Source organism: Aulonocara sp. 'chitande type north' Nkhata Bay, linkage group LG2 (assembly GCF_057382095.1).
Source record: "Aulonocara sp. 'chitande type north' Nkhata Bay isolate Kocher_YH1m ecotype deep benthic linkage group LG2, A_spYH_male_GT1.1, whole genome shotgun sequence".
Classification (NCBI taxonomy): Eukaryota; Metazoa; Chordata; class Actinopteri; order Cichliformes; family Cichlidae; genus Aulonocara; species Aulonocara sp. 'chitande type north' Nkhata Bay.
The window spans coordinates 27,061,410-27,079,726 of record NC_141345.1 but is presented as its reverse complement, the minus strand read 5'-3'; the positions used below and the strand labels follow the sequence as shown (position 1 = coordinate 27,079,726).

Sequence of the window (18,317 nt, the reverse complement as noted above, 5' to 3'; positions counted from 1 at the left end):
AGAGAATGGTAAGCAAGTAAAACACTGCCAGGAAACATTGCAAAGAAACTTGGAGTGTGATCATTAATACTCTATAAACAAAGACATTTGGATATAAAAAAATAACTGTAAACTGTTAGGGACTTTATAAGAGGACATTCCTTTAAAAAGTAACCATGTAAGACCTTTTACAGAAGCTTTGTAGGCCTACCTATATGCAGAGGAAAACTGAGACGCTGTCCTTGGTGCTGAGAAATGTATAATGCTGGGAAGATTTTCATCAGAGTAATTAAGTAAAGAACAAGAATAAATATAGAAATATCCTCTAACTGACCTCTAGAGGAGAGTCTGGTTCATCCAGGATGCTCTTTTCACTCTGTATCCGCTGCATCGTTCCTGTAGAACTGGGGTCCATAATCAGCACGTTCTGACTACCAGCTCTGCCGAACTTACAGTCACTCTTTCTGGAGTCAGTCGTCCTGCACACCTCGTAATTGTACACATGTGGCAGAGTCCCTGTCCCCACAGTGTCCGAGTAACGTGGTGGATAATATGGAATGACAGGCAGGTTGGAGTGATACAGGATGCGAGACTGTCTCCACCTGTAGATTTTGACTGATATAATAACCACTAAACACGTGATGAAGAGGAAGGAAACTACAGCCAGAGCCAAGACTAAGTAAAAAGTCAGGTTGTCATTGTACTCCTTGTCGTGGGTCAACTCAGTGAACTCCGACAGCACTTCAGGGAAGCTGTCCGCCACCGCCACGTTAACAATGACTGTAGCTGAACGAGAGGGCTGCCCGTTGTCCTCCACTATAACAGTCAGTCTTTGTTTGACAGCATCTTTATCAGTGACTTGGCGGATAGTTCTGATTTCTCCATTCTGTAAGCCCACTTCAAACAGCGCCCTGTCTGTGGCTTTCTGCAGTTTATAGGAGAGCCAGGCATTCTGTCCAGAGTCCACATCAACAGCCACCACTTTCGTCACCAGATAGCCCACATCTGCTGAACGAGGAACCATTTCAGCCACCAGAGAGCCACCAGTCTGGACTGGGTACAGAACCTGAGGGGGGTTGTCGTTCTGGTCCCGGATCATTATTTTCACAGTCACGTTGCTGCTGAGTGGAGGAGAGCCTCCATCCTGCGCTTTAATTACTAACTCAAACTGTTTGATTTGCTCATAATCAAAGGAGCGAACCGCGTTAAGAACCCCAGCTTCACTGTTTAGAGACACATAAGTAGAAACTGGACTCCCACTGACCTGTTTTTCCTCTAAAAGATATGAGATTCTAGCGTTTTGATTCCAATCAGAGTCCCGCGCACTCACAGTGAATATGGAAAATCCAGGAGAGTTATTCTCTGTGATATAAGCAGTATAGCTGTTTTTATCAAATAATGGTGCGTTGTCGTTGACGTCAGAGATTTTTAGATGCAATTTTGTTGAACTAGACAGAGGGGGAGACCCAAAATCGGTGGCTGTAATTGTTATGTTATATTCTGAGACGGATTCTCTGTCAAAGTGTTGATCTGAGACCAAATTGTAATAATTTGTCAGTGATGTTTCAATTTTAAAGGGAAGTTTACCATCAATCGAACATTTAATTTGCCCATTTCTCTCAGAATCTGCGTCTTTTATATTCAAAATTGCAATAGTTGTCCCGGGAATTGCATCCTCTGACAGGGGACTAGAAAATGACATTACATGTATAATAGGTTCATTATCATTAACATCAGTAACATCAAATATAACTTTACTTGTCCCAGTTAGTCCACCGTGATCCTTTGCCTCTACCCTCAACTCGTATTTTCGGTATTTTTCATAATCTATCTGACCAGACACGTAGATTGTTCCCGTCTTTTCATCAATCGTAAATATTTCTGCTACACTTCCTTTCATTTTGGATAAACTGTATGTAATGTGTCCATATGATCCACTGTCTGCGTCTGTGGCATTTACTGTAATAATACTAGTCCCTGTTTTCGTGTTTTCCAACACAGATGCTTTGTACACTGATTGATTAAAAACTGGAATATTGTCGTTGGCGTCTAACACAGTCACATCTATATTTACTGTACCAGATCTCTGCGGTGTTCCTCCATCAACTGCGATTAATTTCAAAGAGAAATGCGGGTGTCGCTCTCTGTCTAAAGGTTTCTGGAGCACCATTTCAACATATTTACCACCATCTGGATTTGAATGTTGTTTCAATATAAAATTGTCGTTTGGGGACAGAATATAATTTTGCAGAGCGTTTTGGCCTACATCTAGATCCTCCGCGCTCTGCAGAGGAAAACGTACTTCAACTGCAGCTGATTCGCTTATTTCAAAACTGATGGGTTTATCTTTGTTTGGGAAGACAGGTGCGTGATCATTTATATCCAAAACCTCGACAGTTATTCTGTGTAGTTCCATCGGGTTTTCCAAAATCATTTCAAAGCTGAAACTACACGGCGTTACGTCCCCACAAAGCTGCTCTCGGTCTATTCTCTCATTCACGACCAGAATCCCTTTGTCTTTCTGCAGCTCGGTGTAGTGAACATTTTCTCCGGTCACGATACGGGCCCGCCCTGAGCGGAGCCTTTTCAGATCCAAGCCAAGATCCTGCGCCACATTACCAATAACAGAGCCTTTCTTCATCTCCTCAGGTATAGAATACCGAATCTGACCACCTACCATGTTAACCGCAAGAAGCAGCAACAGAAGCGATCCTATGCGACGTCGTACTCCACAAAATGATCGCCATCCTGGTGATATGTAAGGTAGACGTCTTATAGGCGCCATTACTCAGACAAAAAAGATACAAAGAAAGAAAAAAATTGTCTCTTTAGGCAGTAACAAAAAGACCCTAGTATACCAGTAGCTGGTTGGCTCATAAAATTGTTCTCCAGCGTTAAACGGAAATCTGTGAGACTTCGTTCACATGAACCCTCGGCAAAACACAGAAAGCCGTCCTCGCCGTGTGATTTCTGAGAGGATGGACTGAATGACAACAAAACAGAGATATTATTTCAGCGGCCAACAGCGTCCCTTAGAGTCTAAAAGGTAGAAATCACACGAGACTTGAATCTTTGTAACAACGATCTAAGCCGTGGGGATCAATATGAAATTACTTTCATTAATAAAATAATATTTCACTGAAGAGTGTATACAACTAATAGTGAGTGGAAAAGTTAAATTGAGAACGATCTACCACAAACAAGATAAGTTTTAATTACATTATCTACCAGCTGAACAACAGTGCCGAGAACCAGGGGAACAAAATCACTAGAATAGAACTGCTACTCTCAGAAAAGAAATATAGATACACCAGTCGAAAGATCATGATAACCAGAAACTAAAATAATTCCCTGGCTTCAAATTCTTAGAAAGAGTAAAAACAATATCAGCATAATTAAACAGGTTAAGCAAGTAGAGATGAGTAACAGAAAACATTTTTTTTGTTTCTTCGCAGGCTTCAGGAAAAATAACGTTGCTCTTCAGAAATACGTAGCTGACTTACTTCTGCTTCTTTTTAGTATTTTACTTTGACAATGTCGTCTTTATCGTCTTATGGGGATGCAATAAGCAAGCACAAAACATTGCACAAACACCAGGAGTATGATCATTAATCTTTTCTCCAGCACAGCTTCAGTATATGAAATACTGGAAACTATTAGGGACTTTTAGGGAGAACTTTCTTTTAAAAATTAACTAAGAAATTAACTATGTAAGACCTTTTACAGAAGCTTTGTAGGCCTACCTATATGCAGAGGAAAACTGAGACGCTGTCCTTGGTGCTGAGAAATGTGTAATGCTGCCAAGCTTTTCATCAGAGCAATCAAACAAAGAAGGAGAATAAATACAGAAATATTCTTTGACTGACCTCTAGAGGAGAGTCTGGTTCATCCAGGATGCTCTTTTCACTCTGTATCCGCTGCATCGTTCCTGTAGAACTGGGGTCCATAATCAGCACGTTCTGACTACCAGCTCTGCCGAACTTACAGTCACTCTTTCTGGAGTCAGTCGTCCTGCACACCTCGTAATTGTACACATGTGGAAGAGTCCCTGTCCCCAAAGTGTCTGAGTAACGTGGTGGATAATATGGAATGACAGGCAGGTTGGAGTGATACAGGATGCGAGACTGTCTCCACCTGTAGATTTTGACTGATATAATAACCACTAAACACGTGATGAAGAGGAAGGAAACTACAGCCAGAGCCAAGACTAAGTAAAAAGTCAGGTTGTCATTGTACTCCTTGTCGTGGGTCAACTCAGTGAACTCCGACAGCACTTCAGGGAAGCTGTCCGCCACCACCACGTTAACAATGACTGTAGCAGAACGAGAGGGCTGCCCGTTGTCCTCCACTATAACAGTCAGTCTTTGTTTGACAGCATCTTTATCAGTGACTTGGCGGATAGTTCTGATTTCTCCATTCTGTAAGCCCACTTCAAACAGCGCCCTGTCTGTGGCTTTCTGCAGTTTATAGGAGAGCCAGGCATTCTGTCCAGAGTCCACATCAACAGCCACCACTTTCGTCACCAGATAGCCCACATCTGCTGAACGAGGCACCATTTCAGCCACCAGAGAGCCACCAGTCTGGACTGGGTACAGAACCTGAGGGGGGTTGTCGTTCTGGTCTTGGATCATTATTTTCACAGTCACGTTGCTGCTGAGTGGAGGAGAGCCTCCATCTTGTGCTTTAATTACTAACGCAAGGTGTTTGATTTGCTCATAATCAAAGGTGCGAACCGCGTTAAGAACACCAGTTTCAGAATTTAAAGACACATAAGTAGAAACTGGACTCCCACTGACCTGTGTGTCCTCTAAAACATATGAGATTCTAGCATTTTGATTCCAATCACAGTCCCGCGCACTCACAGTAAATATGTAAAAACCAGGAGAGTTATTCTCTGTGATATAAGCAGTATAGCTGTTTTTATCAAATAATGGTGCGTTGTCATTGACGTCAGAGATTTTTAGATGCAATTTTGTTGAACTAGACAGAGGGGGAGACCCAAAATCGGTGGCTTTAATTGTTATGTTATATTCTGAGACGGATTCTCTGTCAAAGTGTTGATCTGAGACCAAATTGTAATAATTTGTCAAAGATGTTTCAATTTTAAAGGGAAGTTTACCATCAATCGAACATTTAATTTGCCCATTTCTCTCAGAATCTGCGTCTTTTATATTTAAAACGGCTATGGTTGTACCAGGTCGGGAATCCTCGGACAGGGGACTAGAAAATGACATTACATTTATAATAGGAGCATTATCATTAACATCAATAACATCAAATATAACTTTACTTGTCCCAGTTAGTCCACCGTGATCCTTTGCCTCTACCCTCAACTCGTATTTTTTGTCTTTCTCGTAGTCAATCTGACCAGACACGTAAATTATTCCGGTGTTTTCATTAATTCTAAAAATGTCCGCTGCACTTTCTTTCATTTCGGATAAACTGTATGTAATGTGTCCATATGATCCACTGTCTGCGTCTGTGGCATTTACTGTAATGATACTAGTCCCTGTTTTCGTGTTTTCCAACACAGCTGCTTTGTACACTGATTGATTAAAAACTGGAATATTGTCGTTGGCGTCTAACACAGTCACATCTATATTTACTGTACCAGATCTCTGCGGTGTTCCTCCATCAACTGCGATTAATTTCAAAGAGAAATGCGGGTGTCGCTCTCTGTCTAAAGGTTTCTGGAGCACCATTTCAACATATTTTCTTCCATCTGGATTTGAATGTTGTTTCAATATAAAATTGTCGTTTGGGGACAGAATATAATTTTGCAGTGCGTTTTGGCCCACATCTAGATCCTGCGCGCTCTGCAGAGGAAAACGTACTCCAACTGCAGCTGATTCGCTTATTTCAAAACTGATGGGTTTATCTTTGTTTGGGAAGACAGGTGCGTGATCATTTATATCCAAAACCTCGACAGTTATTCTGTGTAGTTCAATCGGATTTTCCAAAATCATCTCAAAGCTGAAACTACACGGCGTTACGTCCCCACAAAGCTGCTCTCGGTCTATTCTCTCATTCACGACCAGAATCCCTTTGTCTGTCTGCAGCTCGGTGTAGTGAACGTTTTCTCCGGTCACGATACGGGCCCGCCCTGAGCGGAGCCTTTTCAGATCCAAGCCAAGATCCTGCGCCACATTACCAATAACAGAGCCTTTCTTCATCTCCTCAGGTATAGAATACCGAATCTGACCACCTACCATGTTAACAGCAAGAAGCAGCAACAGAAGAAATCCTATGTGACGTCGTACTCCACAAAGTGATCGCCATTCGGATACGCAACTCAGGCATGTTAAAGTCGCCATCACTCAGACAGAATATATATATATGTAGAGAACGAACGATTTTTCCGTTCAGGTAGTTTAAATAATGTCCTAGTCTATCATCCCTGAAGCTACATTTACAATTGTCAACAACCTTTATAAAGTTGTGAGTCCTCGTTCAAACGAAATCTTGACAAAAGACAATGAGCTGCCCTTAATGTATGATCACTGAGGGGATGGACTGGATGACAACGAAAGACCGAAAATATTTAACTGGCCAACAGCGTCCCTTAGAGTATAAAACGTGGAAGTCATATGATTCCTGAATTTCAGAAGCAACACCGCAAACCCAACATCAACACATTTTATCTTGCGTGGAAATCAATATGAAATGATATCAAAACACCATGTTCAATAAAATATTTTCACTTCAGCATGTATGTCGCAACGAATTTTGTGAGGAGATATAGTTAAAATGGACCCACTAGAATAATGAGAGATTATCATTCAAGTAATTTCTAAACCCGGTAAACAGAAGAAACCGTTGCAACAAAAAATAAAAAAAATAAAAATAAAAAAAAGGAAAAAAGAGAAAGAAAATGGAAGTATTACTTTTTAAGGAATATATGTATAAATCTATATATCAGTTGCTAAAATAATTCATGTGTCCTCAGGATCTTATAATGACTAATTTAGAATCACTAGAAAATATTTTGGCACTCAACTGTCTTGTCATGAAATGTTTTCATGGGAAAGACATAACATAAGAATGCTATTAAGATATGTGTGAATGATTGCTCTGCTTAACATTAAAATGTTTTTTACTAAACTTTCAGGGTAGTCTCGTTCTTTAGAATGTTGTGGAAACCAAATAATATCATTAAACAAAATGTCAGAAGACACTGCAAAGACATGTTTAGAACATTAAAACCCATTTATTTATACTAAAAGAAAAATATTGGCCTCTACCCCTGATTATTCTGGAGGATGTGTGGAGAATGTGTCAATTGTGGTAACCTAGAATTACCTGACTGCTAATGTAAACTAAGACTCTGTTCTTGTTGCTGGAAATTTTGCAACATTAAGAAGCTATTTCATTGAAGCAATTACATAAAGGATAAGGAACAGATGTGTCTATATGAAATGACAAACCTCTAGAGGAGAGTCTGGTTCATCCAGGATGCTCTTTTCACTCTGTATCCGCTGCATCGTTCCTGTAGAACTGGGGTCCATAATCAGCACGTTCTGACTACCAGCTCTGCCGAACTTACAGTCACTCTTTCTGGAGTCAGTCGTCCTGCACACCTCGTAATTGTACACATGTGGCAGAGTCCCTGTGCCCAAAGTGTCTGAGTAACGTGGTGGATAATATGGAATGACAGGCAGGTTGGAGTGATACAGGATGCGAGACTGTCTCCACCTGTAGATTTTGACTGATATGATAACCACTAAACACGTGATGAAGAGGAAGGAAACTACAGCCAGAGCCAGGACCAAGTAAAAAGTCAGGTTGTCATTGTACTCCTTGTCATGTGTCAACTCAGTGAACTCCGATAGCACTTCAGGGAAGCTATCTGCCACCGCCACGTTAACAATGACTGTAGCTGAACGAGAGGGCTGCCCGTTGTCCTCCACTATAACAGTCAGTCTTTGTTTGACAGCATCTTTATCAGTGACTTGGCGGATAGTTCTGATTTCTCCATTCTGCAAGCCCACTTCAAACAGCGCCCTGTCTGTGGCTTTCTGCAGTTTATAGGAGAGCCAGGCATTCTGTCCAGAGTCCACATCAACAGCCACCACTTTAGTCACCAGATAGCCCACATCTGCTGAACGAGGCACCATTTCAGCCACTAGAGAGCCACCAGTTTGGACTGGGTACAGAACCTGTGGGGGGTTGTCATTCTGGTCTTGGATCATTATTTTCACAGTCACATTGCTGCTGAGTGGAGGAGAGCCTCCATCCTGCGCTTTTACAATGAATAACAGTTGTTTGATTTGCTCATAGTCAAACGAACGCACTGCATGCACCACTCCACTTTCTGCATTAACAGAAACGTATTCAGATACTGGAGACCCATTAATCTCACAATCTTCCAAAATGTAGGAAACGCGGGCGTTTTGGTTTTCATCGGGGTCTTTAGCATTAACAGTCATGATAGAAAGACCAGGAGAGTTATTTTCCACAATCCAAGCCCTATAAAAATTTCGAGGAAATTTTGGGGAATTGTCATTAACATCTGACACCTTTAGATTAAAAGTTTTTCTGGTTGACAGCGGAGGGGAGCCCGCGTCTGAGGCAATAACGGTGATGTTAAATTCTGACAAACTTTCACGATCTAAGGCAGCATCAGTTATCAGTGTATAATAACTTCTCACATTGGATTTAATTTTAAAAGGAACACTGCCTTCGATCGTGCACCTTACCTGTCCGTTTTCACCCGAATCAAGATCTTTCACATTAATAATGCCAAGAGTGGTACCCGGAGCTGAGTCTTCTGACACAGGACTAGTGAATGACATCACGTTAATGACCGGTGCATTATCGTTTATATCCAAGACCTCAATTTCAACTTTACTAGAATCTGTCAGTCCCCCTTGATCTTTCGCTTCAACTCTGAACTCAATCTTTTTGTCCATTTCAAAGTCGATTTCCTTTGCCACATATATTCGACCAGTAGCTTCATCTATATCGAATAAATCAGCTATCCCTGCCTTTGATTTTGAAAAGTAATATGCCACTTTTCCATTTGAACCGGTATCAATGTCGCTCGCATTCACTGTAACAACATGCGTGCCTTTTGGGGCATTTTCAATCACCGCGGCCTTATATAAGGATTGATTAAACACCGGAGCATTGTCATTCGCATCTAATACGTTTACCTCTATATTTACTGTCCCAGATTTCTGTGGATTTCCACCATCAACGGCCAACAGTTTTAAAGATAGGCGTGGCTGTACCTCTCTGTCTAAAGGCTTCTGAAGCATCATTTCAGCATATTTACTTCCATCCGGATTAACATATTGTTTCAACACAAAATTGTCTGTCGGAGTTAAAATGTAGTTCTGCAGACTGTTTTGCCCAACATCAGCGTCCTCCGCACTCTCCAGCACAAAACGGGAACCGAGCGCAGCAGATTCGCTTATTTCAAATTCCAAGTGACTGTTCTGAAAAGTGGGAGCGTTATCATTTACATCCAATACCTCTATCGTCACAGGGTGCAGCTCCATCGGTTTTTCCAATAAAATCTCAAAGGTAAAGCTACATGGAGTCAAATCCCCACAAAGCTGCTCTCGGTCTATTCTCTCATTCACAACTAAAGTCCCTTTGTCTGTTTTCAGCTCTGTGTACTGAATGCTTTCTCCCGTAACGATACGGGCCCGTCCAGAACGAAGCCTTTTTAGATCCAAGCCAAGATCTTGTGCCACATTTCCAACAAGGGACCCTGTTTTCAGCTCCTCTGGGATCGAATATCGGATCTGTGCCTCCGCTCGATAAAGAAAAAGGACGTGAAAAACAAACAGGCTGGCTGTAAGTCGCATTCGCCATCTTACAACTCGGTCTCGATGTTCTACTCCAAATGCCATTTTTGAAAACAGGTCTTAAAAACCAAAACCGAGCAATGGATCGAGGGCTTTAACTTAGAGAGGAAGACTCACACACCCTAGGTCGATATATGACGTTAAATAAAAAAGCAGGTGTGTATTCTATTTGATCCAGCTCCTATGAAAAGCAGATCATCTGCCGTTACAAAACGCAGTGATGGGGGTGGAAACAGCCCTGTCTCGAAATGCATGGCAGAATAGATTTACCAGGCAACAGCGTCACTTAGAGGGTATAATATGAAACTAGAAAAGCCAATGACCACGTTCATCACTCTGCACACTATCTCTGTAGAAATAACGTAATGATTTCACTTTGAAGGCACGTACGTCTGTTAAGTGAATTAAAGAATGCAGAAAATACTGACTTTCACTGTTAGAAAAAGATTAATTCAACTGGAAAAAAGCAAAAAGTGTGTGACACAAAGCAAAAAGACCACTGGCACTTTCTTCTCTTTTTCCTCTTTCTTTTTCTTTTTAAAACATTTTTTGATAACAGCGGATTTCAAAGTTACTGTCACATGTCCCCTTATGACATAAAAAATACACATTGCTAGTGACCTGTAAATTTTAAAGAAGAACGAATGATAATAACGCAAAACTTGCTTGCTATTAAATGAATCTGAAGTTATGGGTTGTCGTTTTTTATTATTTATTTATTTATTTATTTGTTATTATTTATATAATTAACTGCATCATAAATAAAACATACAAGTGGATCCTAAATGAATGGCCTCTTCAAAGTCTTAGAAATCTCAACGATAATAATGACGACTGCATCTCAGAGCAAAGCACTTCAGCACCAAGGACAGTGACAGGACAGTGGAGCCGTTTCCATTTCAGAATGTAACTACTACAGTATTTAGACGTAATTATATTAACCCTGCATAAAAACAAACATTGTCATTTGATGAAAATATATATATATATATTAGTGTTCACACAAGCCAATATAATCAACCGGAGACGTGATGCTTGCACTGTATCCTACAAAGTTTCCAGCGTCATCCATACTAACCAAGGTCTGAGTTATTGCACTTATTTGATGTCACTGGAGGGGGGGGGGGGGGGGGGCTATTCGCTGATTATGTATAACGCAAAGATAAAGTTTTTGTCAGTGTGTTTACTTTGTCTTGAGTGGAGTCGGTGAAATTGTATAACCATCTTCAAATGAGGAGCTATTGTTACACTTTGTTTTACAGACAGATACTGTTTACAGTCGGAATGATAGAAGAAATTCTCTTCATGACTGTTAAAGCAAAAGTGTAGTTTAAAACTATTTATTAGCAATGCTAGATTACTGACACACAAGCGCCCAAATGTAAAACATAAACAAACCTCTATCGGAGAGTCTGGTTCATCCAGGATGCTCTTTTCACTCTGTATCCGCTGCATCGTTCCTGTAGAACTGGGGTCCATTATCAGCACGTTCTGACTACCAGCTCTGCCGAACTTACAGTCACTCTTTCTGGAGTCAGTCGTCCTGCACACCTCGTAATTGTACACATGTGGAAGAGTCCCTGTCCCCAAAGTGTCTGAGTAACGTGGTGGATAATATGGAATGACAGGCAGGTTGGAGTGATACAGGATGCGAGACTGTCTCCACCTGTAGATTTTGACTGATATAATAACCACTAAACACGTGATGAAGAGGAAGGAAACTACAGCCAGAGCCAAGACTAAGTAAAAAGTCAGGTTGTCATTGTACTCCTTGTCGTGGGTCAAATCAGTGAACTCCGACAGCACTTCAGGGAAGCTGTCCGCCACCGCCACGTTAACAATGACTGTAGCTGAACGAGAGGGCTGCCCGTTGTCCTCCACTATAACAGTCAGTCTTTGTTTGACAGCATCTTTATCAGTGACTTGGCGGATAGTTCTGATTTCTCCATTCTGTAAGCCCACTTCAAACAGCGCCCTGTCTGTGGCTTTCTGCAGTTTATAGCAGAGCCAGGCATTCTGTCCAGAGTCCACATCAACAGCCACCACTTTAGTCACCAGATAGCCCACATCTGCTGAACGAGGCACCATTTCAGCCACCAGAGAGCCACCAGTCTGGACTGGGTACAGAACCTGAGGAGGGTTGTCATTCTGGTCCTGTACATGTACAATAACTGATGTGTTACTACTTTGTGGGGGTGACCCACCATCTTGTGCTTTAACTCGTATTTGATACTCTTTGACTTGTTCATAGTCCAGTGAACGCAGAGACTGAATGACTCCACTTTCTGTATTAATGGAGAAATATGCGGATACCGGATTTCCATTCAGCTCGTCTTCAAAAAGAAAATATGATATACGTGCATTCTGGCCCTGGTCCAAATCAGTAGCACTAATCTGCAACAGAGGGACACCTGGAGAATTGTTTTCCGTTACCTGAGCGCTGTAAAGACTTTGACTAAAAACTGGAGCGTTGTCATTAATATCGCTAACTTCTAAATAGACGGATTTTTTGTTCGATAATACTGGGAAGCCCTCATCAGTGGCAGTGAGAGTAATGTTGTACGTGGGAAGCTTCTCTCGGTCGAGAGTTTGCGCAGTGATTAATGTATAATAGTTTCTGAGGGAAGATTTAATTTTGAAAGGCAGATGTTCATCTATAGTTAAATGCACCTGTCCGTTTTTCCCAGAATCTTTATCTTGGACACTAATTAACGCCACAACTGTGCCAGGAGGAGAATCTTCTGAAATCTTCCCCGAATAGGAAGCCATTGTGATTACTGGACTGTTATCATTTTCATCTACTATTTCGATCACTAACTTGCTGGCTCCTGTGACACCCCATGGATCTTTTGCTTGGAGGTTTATCTCGTAATTTGAAGAAGCCTCATAATCGATATCCCCGACTAGTTTAATCTTACCCGTGTTGGAATTTATTTCAAAAGGACAAGCGGAACCATCTTCTAGGTGTGTGAATGAATATGTAACGTTACCATTGTAACCTTGGTCAGCGTCTACTGCACTGACTGTGGCAATAATTGTGCCTCGTAAAGCATTTTCCAATACAGAGGCTTTGTATATGGACTGTGTAAAAACGGGCGAGTTGTCATTTGCATCCAGCACAGATATGTGTATTTTTACCGTTCCGGACATCTGCGGCTCGCCACCATCGACAGCCGTTAATATGAGCGCATGTTTGCTTTGCTTCTCGCGGTCCAAACCACTCTGAAGCACCATTTCGGCATATTTACTCCCATCTGCTCGAGTATGTTGTTTGAGAACAAAATGTTCGTTTGCTTTTAAAGAATAACTCTGCAGTGAGTTTGTCCCTACGTCAGGATCAGCTGCACTATCAAGCAAAAACACAGTCCCAGTCGGCGTCGATTCGCTAATTTCTAATTTAATTTCTTTTTTTGGGAAAACGGGAGCATGATCATTTATATCTTGTATTTCGATAGTAATGGAAAACAATTCGAGTGGCTCTTCAAGAACAATTTCCAGACTAAAGCTGCACGGAGATTTCTTAGCGCATAATTGTTCTCTGTCAATTCTTTCATTGACAACGATATGGCCTTTGTTCTGGTTCAGCACGACATATTGATTATCATCTTCTATTACCAGTCGAGCTCGACCAGATACCAACCGTCTGACATCCAAGCCCAGGTCTTTTGCAATGTCCCCGACAAAGAGTCCTTTCCTCATCTCTTCTGGTATAGAATAGCGGATTTGTCCATTGACAGCAGCAACCACAAAGAAAAGCAAAATGGAGACGTTCCACTGACGCAGGGTACCGTTGTGCTTCATATTATCCATTTCTTCCCAGTAATATCAGGTCCAAAACAACACAGTCATCGGTACAGAAAGCTCCAGCTATTTATCATAGAGGCTTTGCAGTGTGTACAGTCTTCTTTTAAATTTACCCAAAGCCACGACAGCTTAATAGCCATCGCCTATCTCCTTTAAAGACGGGTGGTGACTTTGTGTCTTTAATACGCATTGCACAAGTCTGCTTAGGCAACAGCACCACCAGCAGTGATGAACTAAAACGGCAGGTGTCTGAGCACTGATGCTCCACTGTTTAGCCTTTCCTGACTACTACATACATTGTTTTTTAGCAACACCCATGCAAAAGAAAGCAAAATCTCGATAAGATCTCGATAAGCATAAATAAAAAGATAAACGAATAAGTTAAATAAATGAAGCATATTTTTTCCATAACGGGTGATTAATATACTGTCTGTTTTATTATTATCTCTGTTTACAAGTCATCTTATGACCACCTAAGTAGGTCCAAAATTTGCCGTGAATGGAGTGGGCTGACAGCAACAACAACGTTTTCTGATACAATATATGCAGCAGACTAAAAAATATAAGAGATTGAGCGAATTCATTTGACAAACATTATGTTGAGACTGAAGTGTGGACAAACACACAGATTCTGTGTAAAACCATACTGAGCTGCATATCTGCAGAGAGAGGCAGGCTGACAGATGGTTACATAGATAAATGAACAAATGTATACAAAGATACAGTAGAGAAGGAGTGGGTAGATAGACGGATAGATAATCTGATCTAATCTAACTGATGAGTCCAATGACCTAGATTTGAGCAGTGGAATCAACATTGAAAGTACTGCTACACTCATCCAGAGGCATGAAAAAATAATGACACATTTCAGAGCAGTATGTTTTTTTTTTTTTTTTTTTTGGTTTGTTTTCTTTTTTGTAGAGCTGAAAGGAATGGATAAATTTGATAGGTTTTGATACTTTCTTGCATGTTTCCCTCCTCACACATATTAGCATCCTGCTGAAGAGCAAAATATTTTGTGCACCATGATTGAGCATTATTTAGGCAAAGACTCCACAGCAGAAGCCAGAAATATTCACATTAATATTCATGTAGCATAAAGCCTAGGGTAGAACTACACAACGCACACAAACTAGAGTAATGTTGCTGCTGTGTTTCAAGACTGCTACCTGCAGTCTCAGTCCTGCACCAATATGACTTTCAATGAAACATTTCTGGGGATATTTGTTGTATAAACACTCATAACATTTCATATCTAGTGTCAATGTAGATCATGGGTTGTGGTGAAATACTATCATGTACTGTGTAAAGGGAACTGTGAATTTCATATTAATTGTGGCTGTATATTGCAATGATAAGGATTTTAGTGTTTGGGGTGAGATTTCAGGGAAAAGGGGAAATCAAAATAATCTTACCTATTAGATTGAAGTGGAAGATTCATCCAGGAAATGCACCAAGAAAAGAAAGAAGAAAAAAGACAGTAGTTAGTATGTATCCTGAAGAACAACAGCAATAAAATAAAATAAAATAGAATTCATGCATATTTATTGGTTTTACACACTGCAAGTGCAATACCGATACAATGGAATACCATAATTTGATCTTTTGAGTTTTTGAAGCAGCATTTTACCCAGACCAAAATATTTTGGATTTAATAATCTAGTGTTTGAGAATTTAATTGCACTGATTGTTCCTCCTCATGTTTAGAACACTGTTGTGCAAAAAAAAAAAAAAAAAACTGTGACAATTTATCACATAAAACACTAAGGATTTGGTGCAAAATCTAGATATTTTAGTGACAGTATGTGATAACATTTAAGAAGGTCATGATTTAAGAACCTGGTGAAAAAAACAAAAACAAAAACTAATCAACTAAAACGTTGATGTCCCCTCTGGACAAGATGATTCTGAAAGCCAAAGCAAGACAAAACAAGATTACCCTCAGTTTTTAGAATCACTGAATCTTAGTGAGACTTTCAATATTTAAAGTAAGCACTTATGTAAACTGGAAATTCTTTCCTATCTTACAGCAGCACTGCTGAAACAGAGCTGTTCTTGTGACCTAGATAGAATTAAACCAAAAAATATGCGCTGCATTTAGAAGAGAATAGAATAGCTTTTTATTGTCACTGTTACAAGAACAATGAAAGGCAGTTTGGCATTACTCTGTGTGTGTGAAGTACACAACAGCGTAAGTATTTACACAATAACAGACAAATTTACATTTACACAAGAAAGATATGTACGTTATACATGCACCTGCAAAAATGCGGATACACCCATACAAATATACACACACATACATACATATATGTATATATACATATATGCATGCGTACATACAAACACACACATATACATGCCATCTGAGGAGCAGGTGCATTGAGAGGTGCAGTGCGATCAATGATATTGCACATTGAGTGTGTGTGTGTGTGTGTGTGTGTGTGGGGGGGGGGGGGGGGGGGGGTTGCTATACTAAATAAGGTTATAATAAAGAGGTAGGGGTGTTGGTTGCATTGAAGTATAAATACAAATATGGTTTATAAATAAGGTGTAAGGTCCATGAGTGTTGGCAGTGCAGTTATCCTCCAATCAGGGTGGAGGTAGGGCATGTTTGACAGCCTGTGGGTAAAAACTTATGTTTAGTCTGTTTGTCTTCGACCTGATGGACCTGTAGCGTTTACCAGAGGGAAGGGGGGGAAAAAGTGAGTGTCCAGGGTGCGAGGGGTCTTTGATGATGATACTGGCTTTCTGCTGAAGTCTGCCAGTATAGATGTCTCTGAGGGAAGTTAGTGAAGTGCCGATTGCCCGCTCTGCTGTCCTCACCACCCGCTGCAGTTTCCTCTTGTCCTCCGCGGTGCAGCAGTTGAACCAGAGTGTGCAGCAGTAGGTCAGAAGGCTCTCAATGGTGGAGCAGTAGAAGTTTACTAGCAGTCTTTGGGGTAATTGGGCCTGATGTAGTTTCCTGAGGAAGTACAGCCTTTGTTGTGCTTTCCCTACCTGGTGGGAGATGTTTGTGGACCAGGTAAGGTCGGCCGAGATGTGGACTCCAAGGAACTTAAAGCTTTCTACCCTTTCTACCTCCTCCCCATCAATGTAGAGGGTAGAGTGCTCAGATCGCTTTGTTCTTCTGAAGTCGATTACCATCTCCTTGGTCTTGGCTGTGTTCAGATGCAGGTTGTTGTCGTCACACCATTGCTTCAGATGCTGAACCTCCTCTCCGTAGGCTGAATCATCATTGTTGTGTTAAAGTGTTCCTCGATGCGCTGTTTGTATTTGCACTTGGCTTCTTTTATGCCTTTAAGCAGAGATTGGCATGCCTCTTTGTAGACTTGTTGGTCTCCTGATTTGAAGGCGCTGTCACGTGCTCTTAGTAGGGCTCTCACCTCACTGTTGAGCCATGGCTTCTGGTTCGGGAACACATTAATAGTCTTTGTTGTTGTTACACTCTCAGTACATAAGCGTATGTATGAGAGTACGGCACATGTGTGGCCCTCAAAGTCTGATCCTTCTGCAAATACACTCCAATTCGTGTTATCAAAAATAGCCTTGTAGGGCCGTGGTGGCTTCCGCGGTCCACACTCGTACTGCTTTTACCGATGTTTTTTTACCTTTGAATTAGAGGTCTATAAGCAGGGATCGGGGACAGAGAGAGATGGTCAGAGAGTCCGAGATGAGGCAGTCGGGTTGCTTTGTAGGCATCTGGGATGTTGGCGTTGACCTGGTCTAGTGTGTCGTTTTCCCTCATCGGAAAGGTCACGTTTTTAAAGAATCGAGGCAGGACAGATTTCAGGTTTGCGTGGTTAAAATCTTCTGCCACGATCACAGCGCAGTCCGGGTGCTTTGTAAGCTGTTTATTATTGGAGCGCCCGAGTAGCTCCATGGCTGACTTAGCATTAGCTTGCAGCGGCACATAAACTGCTATTATTGTGATCGCTGTGAGCTCTCTCGGCAAGTAGAAGGGTCTGCACTGCACCATCATATATTCTATGTCCGGGCAGCAGTGGACGACTTTAACTGTGTTGCTGGTGCGCCAGTTATTGTTTACAAACACTAGCAGACCTCCTCCACGTTTCTTACCAGACTCTTTGTTCCTGTCCGCTGTGAATGTAGCGTGGCCCGCTAGCTCAATCGCAGTGTCTGGGTTAAAAGAGTCCAACCAAGTCTTTGTGATGATCATAACACAGTAATCCAAACAGCGTGAGGTGATCCGCAGTCGTAGCTTATCCATCTTGTTATTTAGTGACCGTGAGTTGGTGAGGAAGAGGCTCAGAATAGCCAGTGGGTGTTTCCTGTGCTTCCGTCGCCTACGCCACTTTAGCGGTGGAATTGGAGTCAGTGACCCCCCGGATCTCAGGGGGAATTGAGTCCCAGTCATTGTCAGCGAAGGTGTGCAGGTTTTTGTGGTTTAGAACCGCAAGCAGTTCAGTTTTGCTGTACTGCATTTGTGCTCCTGCATGTCGGAGAAAAAGTGAAACAAAAATACACTAAATAAAAAGAAAACCCTTAAGTTGAGGAGACTGCCGGGTCGCCATCTTGGGTACTCCTCCACTCCTAGCACAGATGAAATTAGGAGCACAAATGGTAAATGGACTGGTTCTTATATAGTGCTTTTCTCCTCTCACTGAGCACTCAAAGCGCTTTATACAACTTGTGCATTCACCCAATCATACCCATACACACAAGCACCTTATCTAAGGTTTTTAGTGCTTCTATCTAACA

The 18,317-nt window shown here is 41.4% G+C and overlaps 4 protein-coding genes and 1 pseudogene across 23 annotated transcripts in view; all 5 read right to left on the bottom strand.

The window, feature by feature from the left end:
• LOC147338018 (protocadherin gamma-C5-like) overlaps positions 1–18,317 on the bottom strand; it is a 308,494-nt gene that overhangs the window by 182,646 nt on the left and 107,531 nt on the right. The window lies entirely within an intron of this gene.
• LOC147338025 (protocadherin gamma-A3 pseudogene) lies at positions 305–3,374 on the bottom strand (annotated as a pseudogene).
• Positions 2,900–7,387, bottom strand: LOC147338024 (protocadherin gamma-A7-like). Its single transcript, XM_086263040.1, has 3 exons — positions 5,908–7,387; positions 3,846–4,614; positions 2,900–2,962 (listed from the first exon to the last, which is right to left on the bottom strand). The coding sequence occupies exons 1-3, from the start codon at positions 6,291–6,293 to the stop codon at positions 2,900–2,902; spliced, it is 1,218 nt and encodes a 405-aa protein (XP_086119166.1). The 5' UTR covers positions 6,294–7,387.
• Positions 7,386–11,193, bottom strand: LOC147338023 (protocadherin gamma-A7-like). The gene is made up of 2 exons (XM_086263027.1): positions 9,460–11,193; positions 7,386–8,172 (listed from the first exon to the last, which is right to left on the bottom strand). Exons 1-2 carry the CDS (start codon positions 9,834–9,836, stop codon positions 7,386–7,388), a joined length of 1,164 nt encoding a protein of 387 aa, XP_086119153.1. The 5' UTR covers positions 9,837–11,193.
• LOC147338022 (protocadherin gamma-A7-like) lies at positions 10,239–13,613 on the bottom strand. Its single transcript, XM_086263003.1, has 3 exons — positions 13,230–13,613; positions 11,190–11,942; positions 10,239–10,247 (listed from the first exon to the last, which is right to left on the bottom strand). The coding sequence occupies exons 1-3, from the start codon at positions 13,599–13,601 to the stop codon at positions 10,239–10,241; spliced, it is 1,134 nt and encodes a 377-aa protein (XP_086119129.1). The 5' UTR covers positions 13,602–13,613.

Bases quoted from the DNA above. Each gene is read 5' to 3' on its own strand.
- LOC147338024 (XM_086263040.1), bottom strand. From the start codon at position 6,293: ATGGCGACTTTAACATGCCTGAGTTGCGTATCCGAATGGCGATCACTT. The intron at 4,615-5,907 runs TGTCGAGGTTTT...CGTGACTGTGAA, and splicing joins ATTGAACTACACAGAATAAC to AATAATGATCCAAGACCAGA. The intron at 2,963-3,845 runs GTCAGTCAAAGA...GTTGTCATTCAG, and splicing joins AACCAGACTCTCCTCTAGAG to TCCATCCTCTCAGAAATCAC.
- LOC147338023 (XM_086263027.1), bottom strand. From the start codon at position 9,836: ATGGCATTTGGAGTAGAACATCGAGACCGAGTTGTAAGATGGCGAATG. The intron at 8,173-9,459 runs GATAGAGGTATT...TGTGACTGTGAA, and splicing joins ATGGAGCTGCACCCTGTGAC to AATAATGATCCAAGACCAGA.
- LOC147338022 (XM_086263003.1), bottom strand. From the start codon at position 13,601: ATGGATAATATGAAGCACAACGGTACCCTGCGTCAGTGGAACGTCTCC. The intron at 11,943-13,229 runs ATAAATGATCAT...CATGTACAGGAC, and splicing joins TTACTATCGAAATACAAGAT to CAGAATGACAACCCTCCTCA.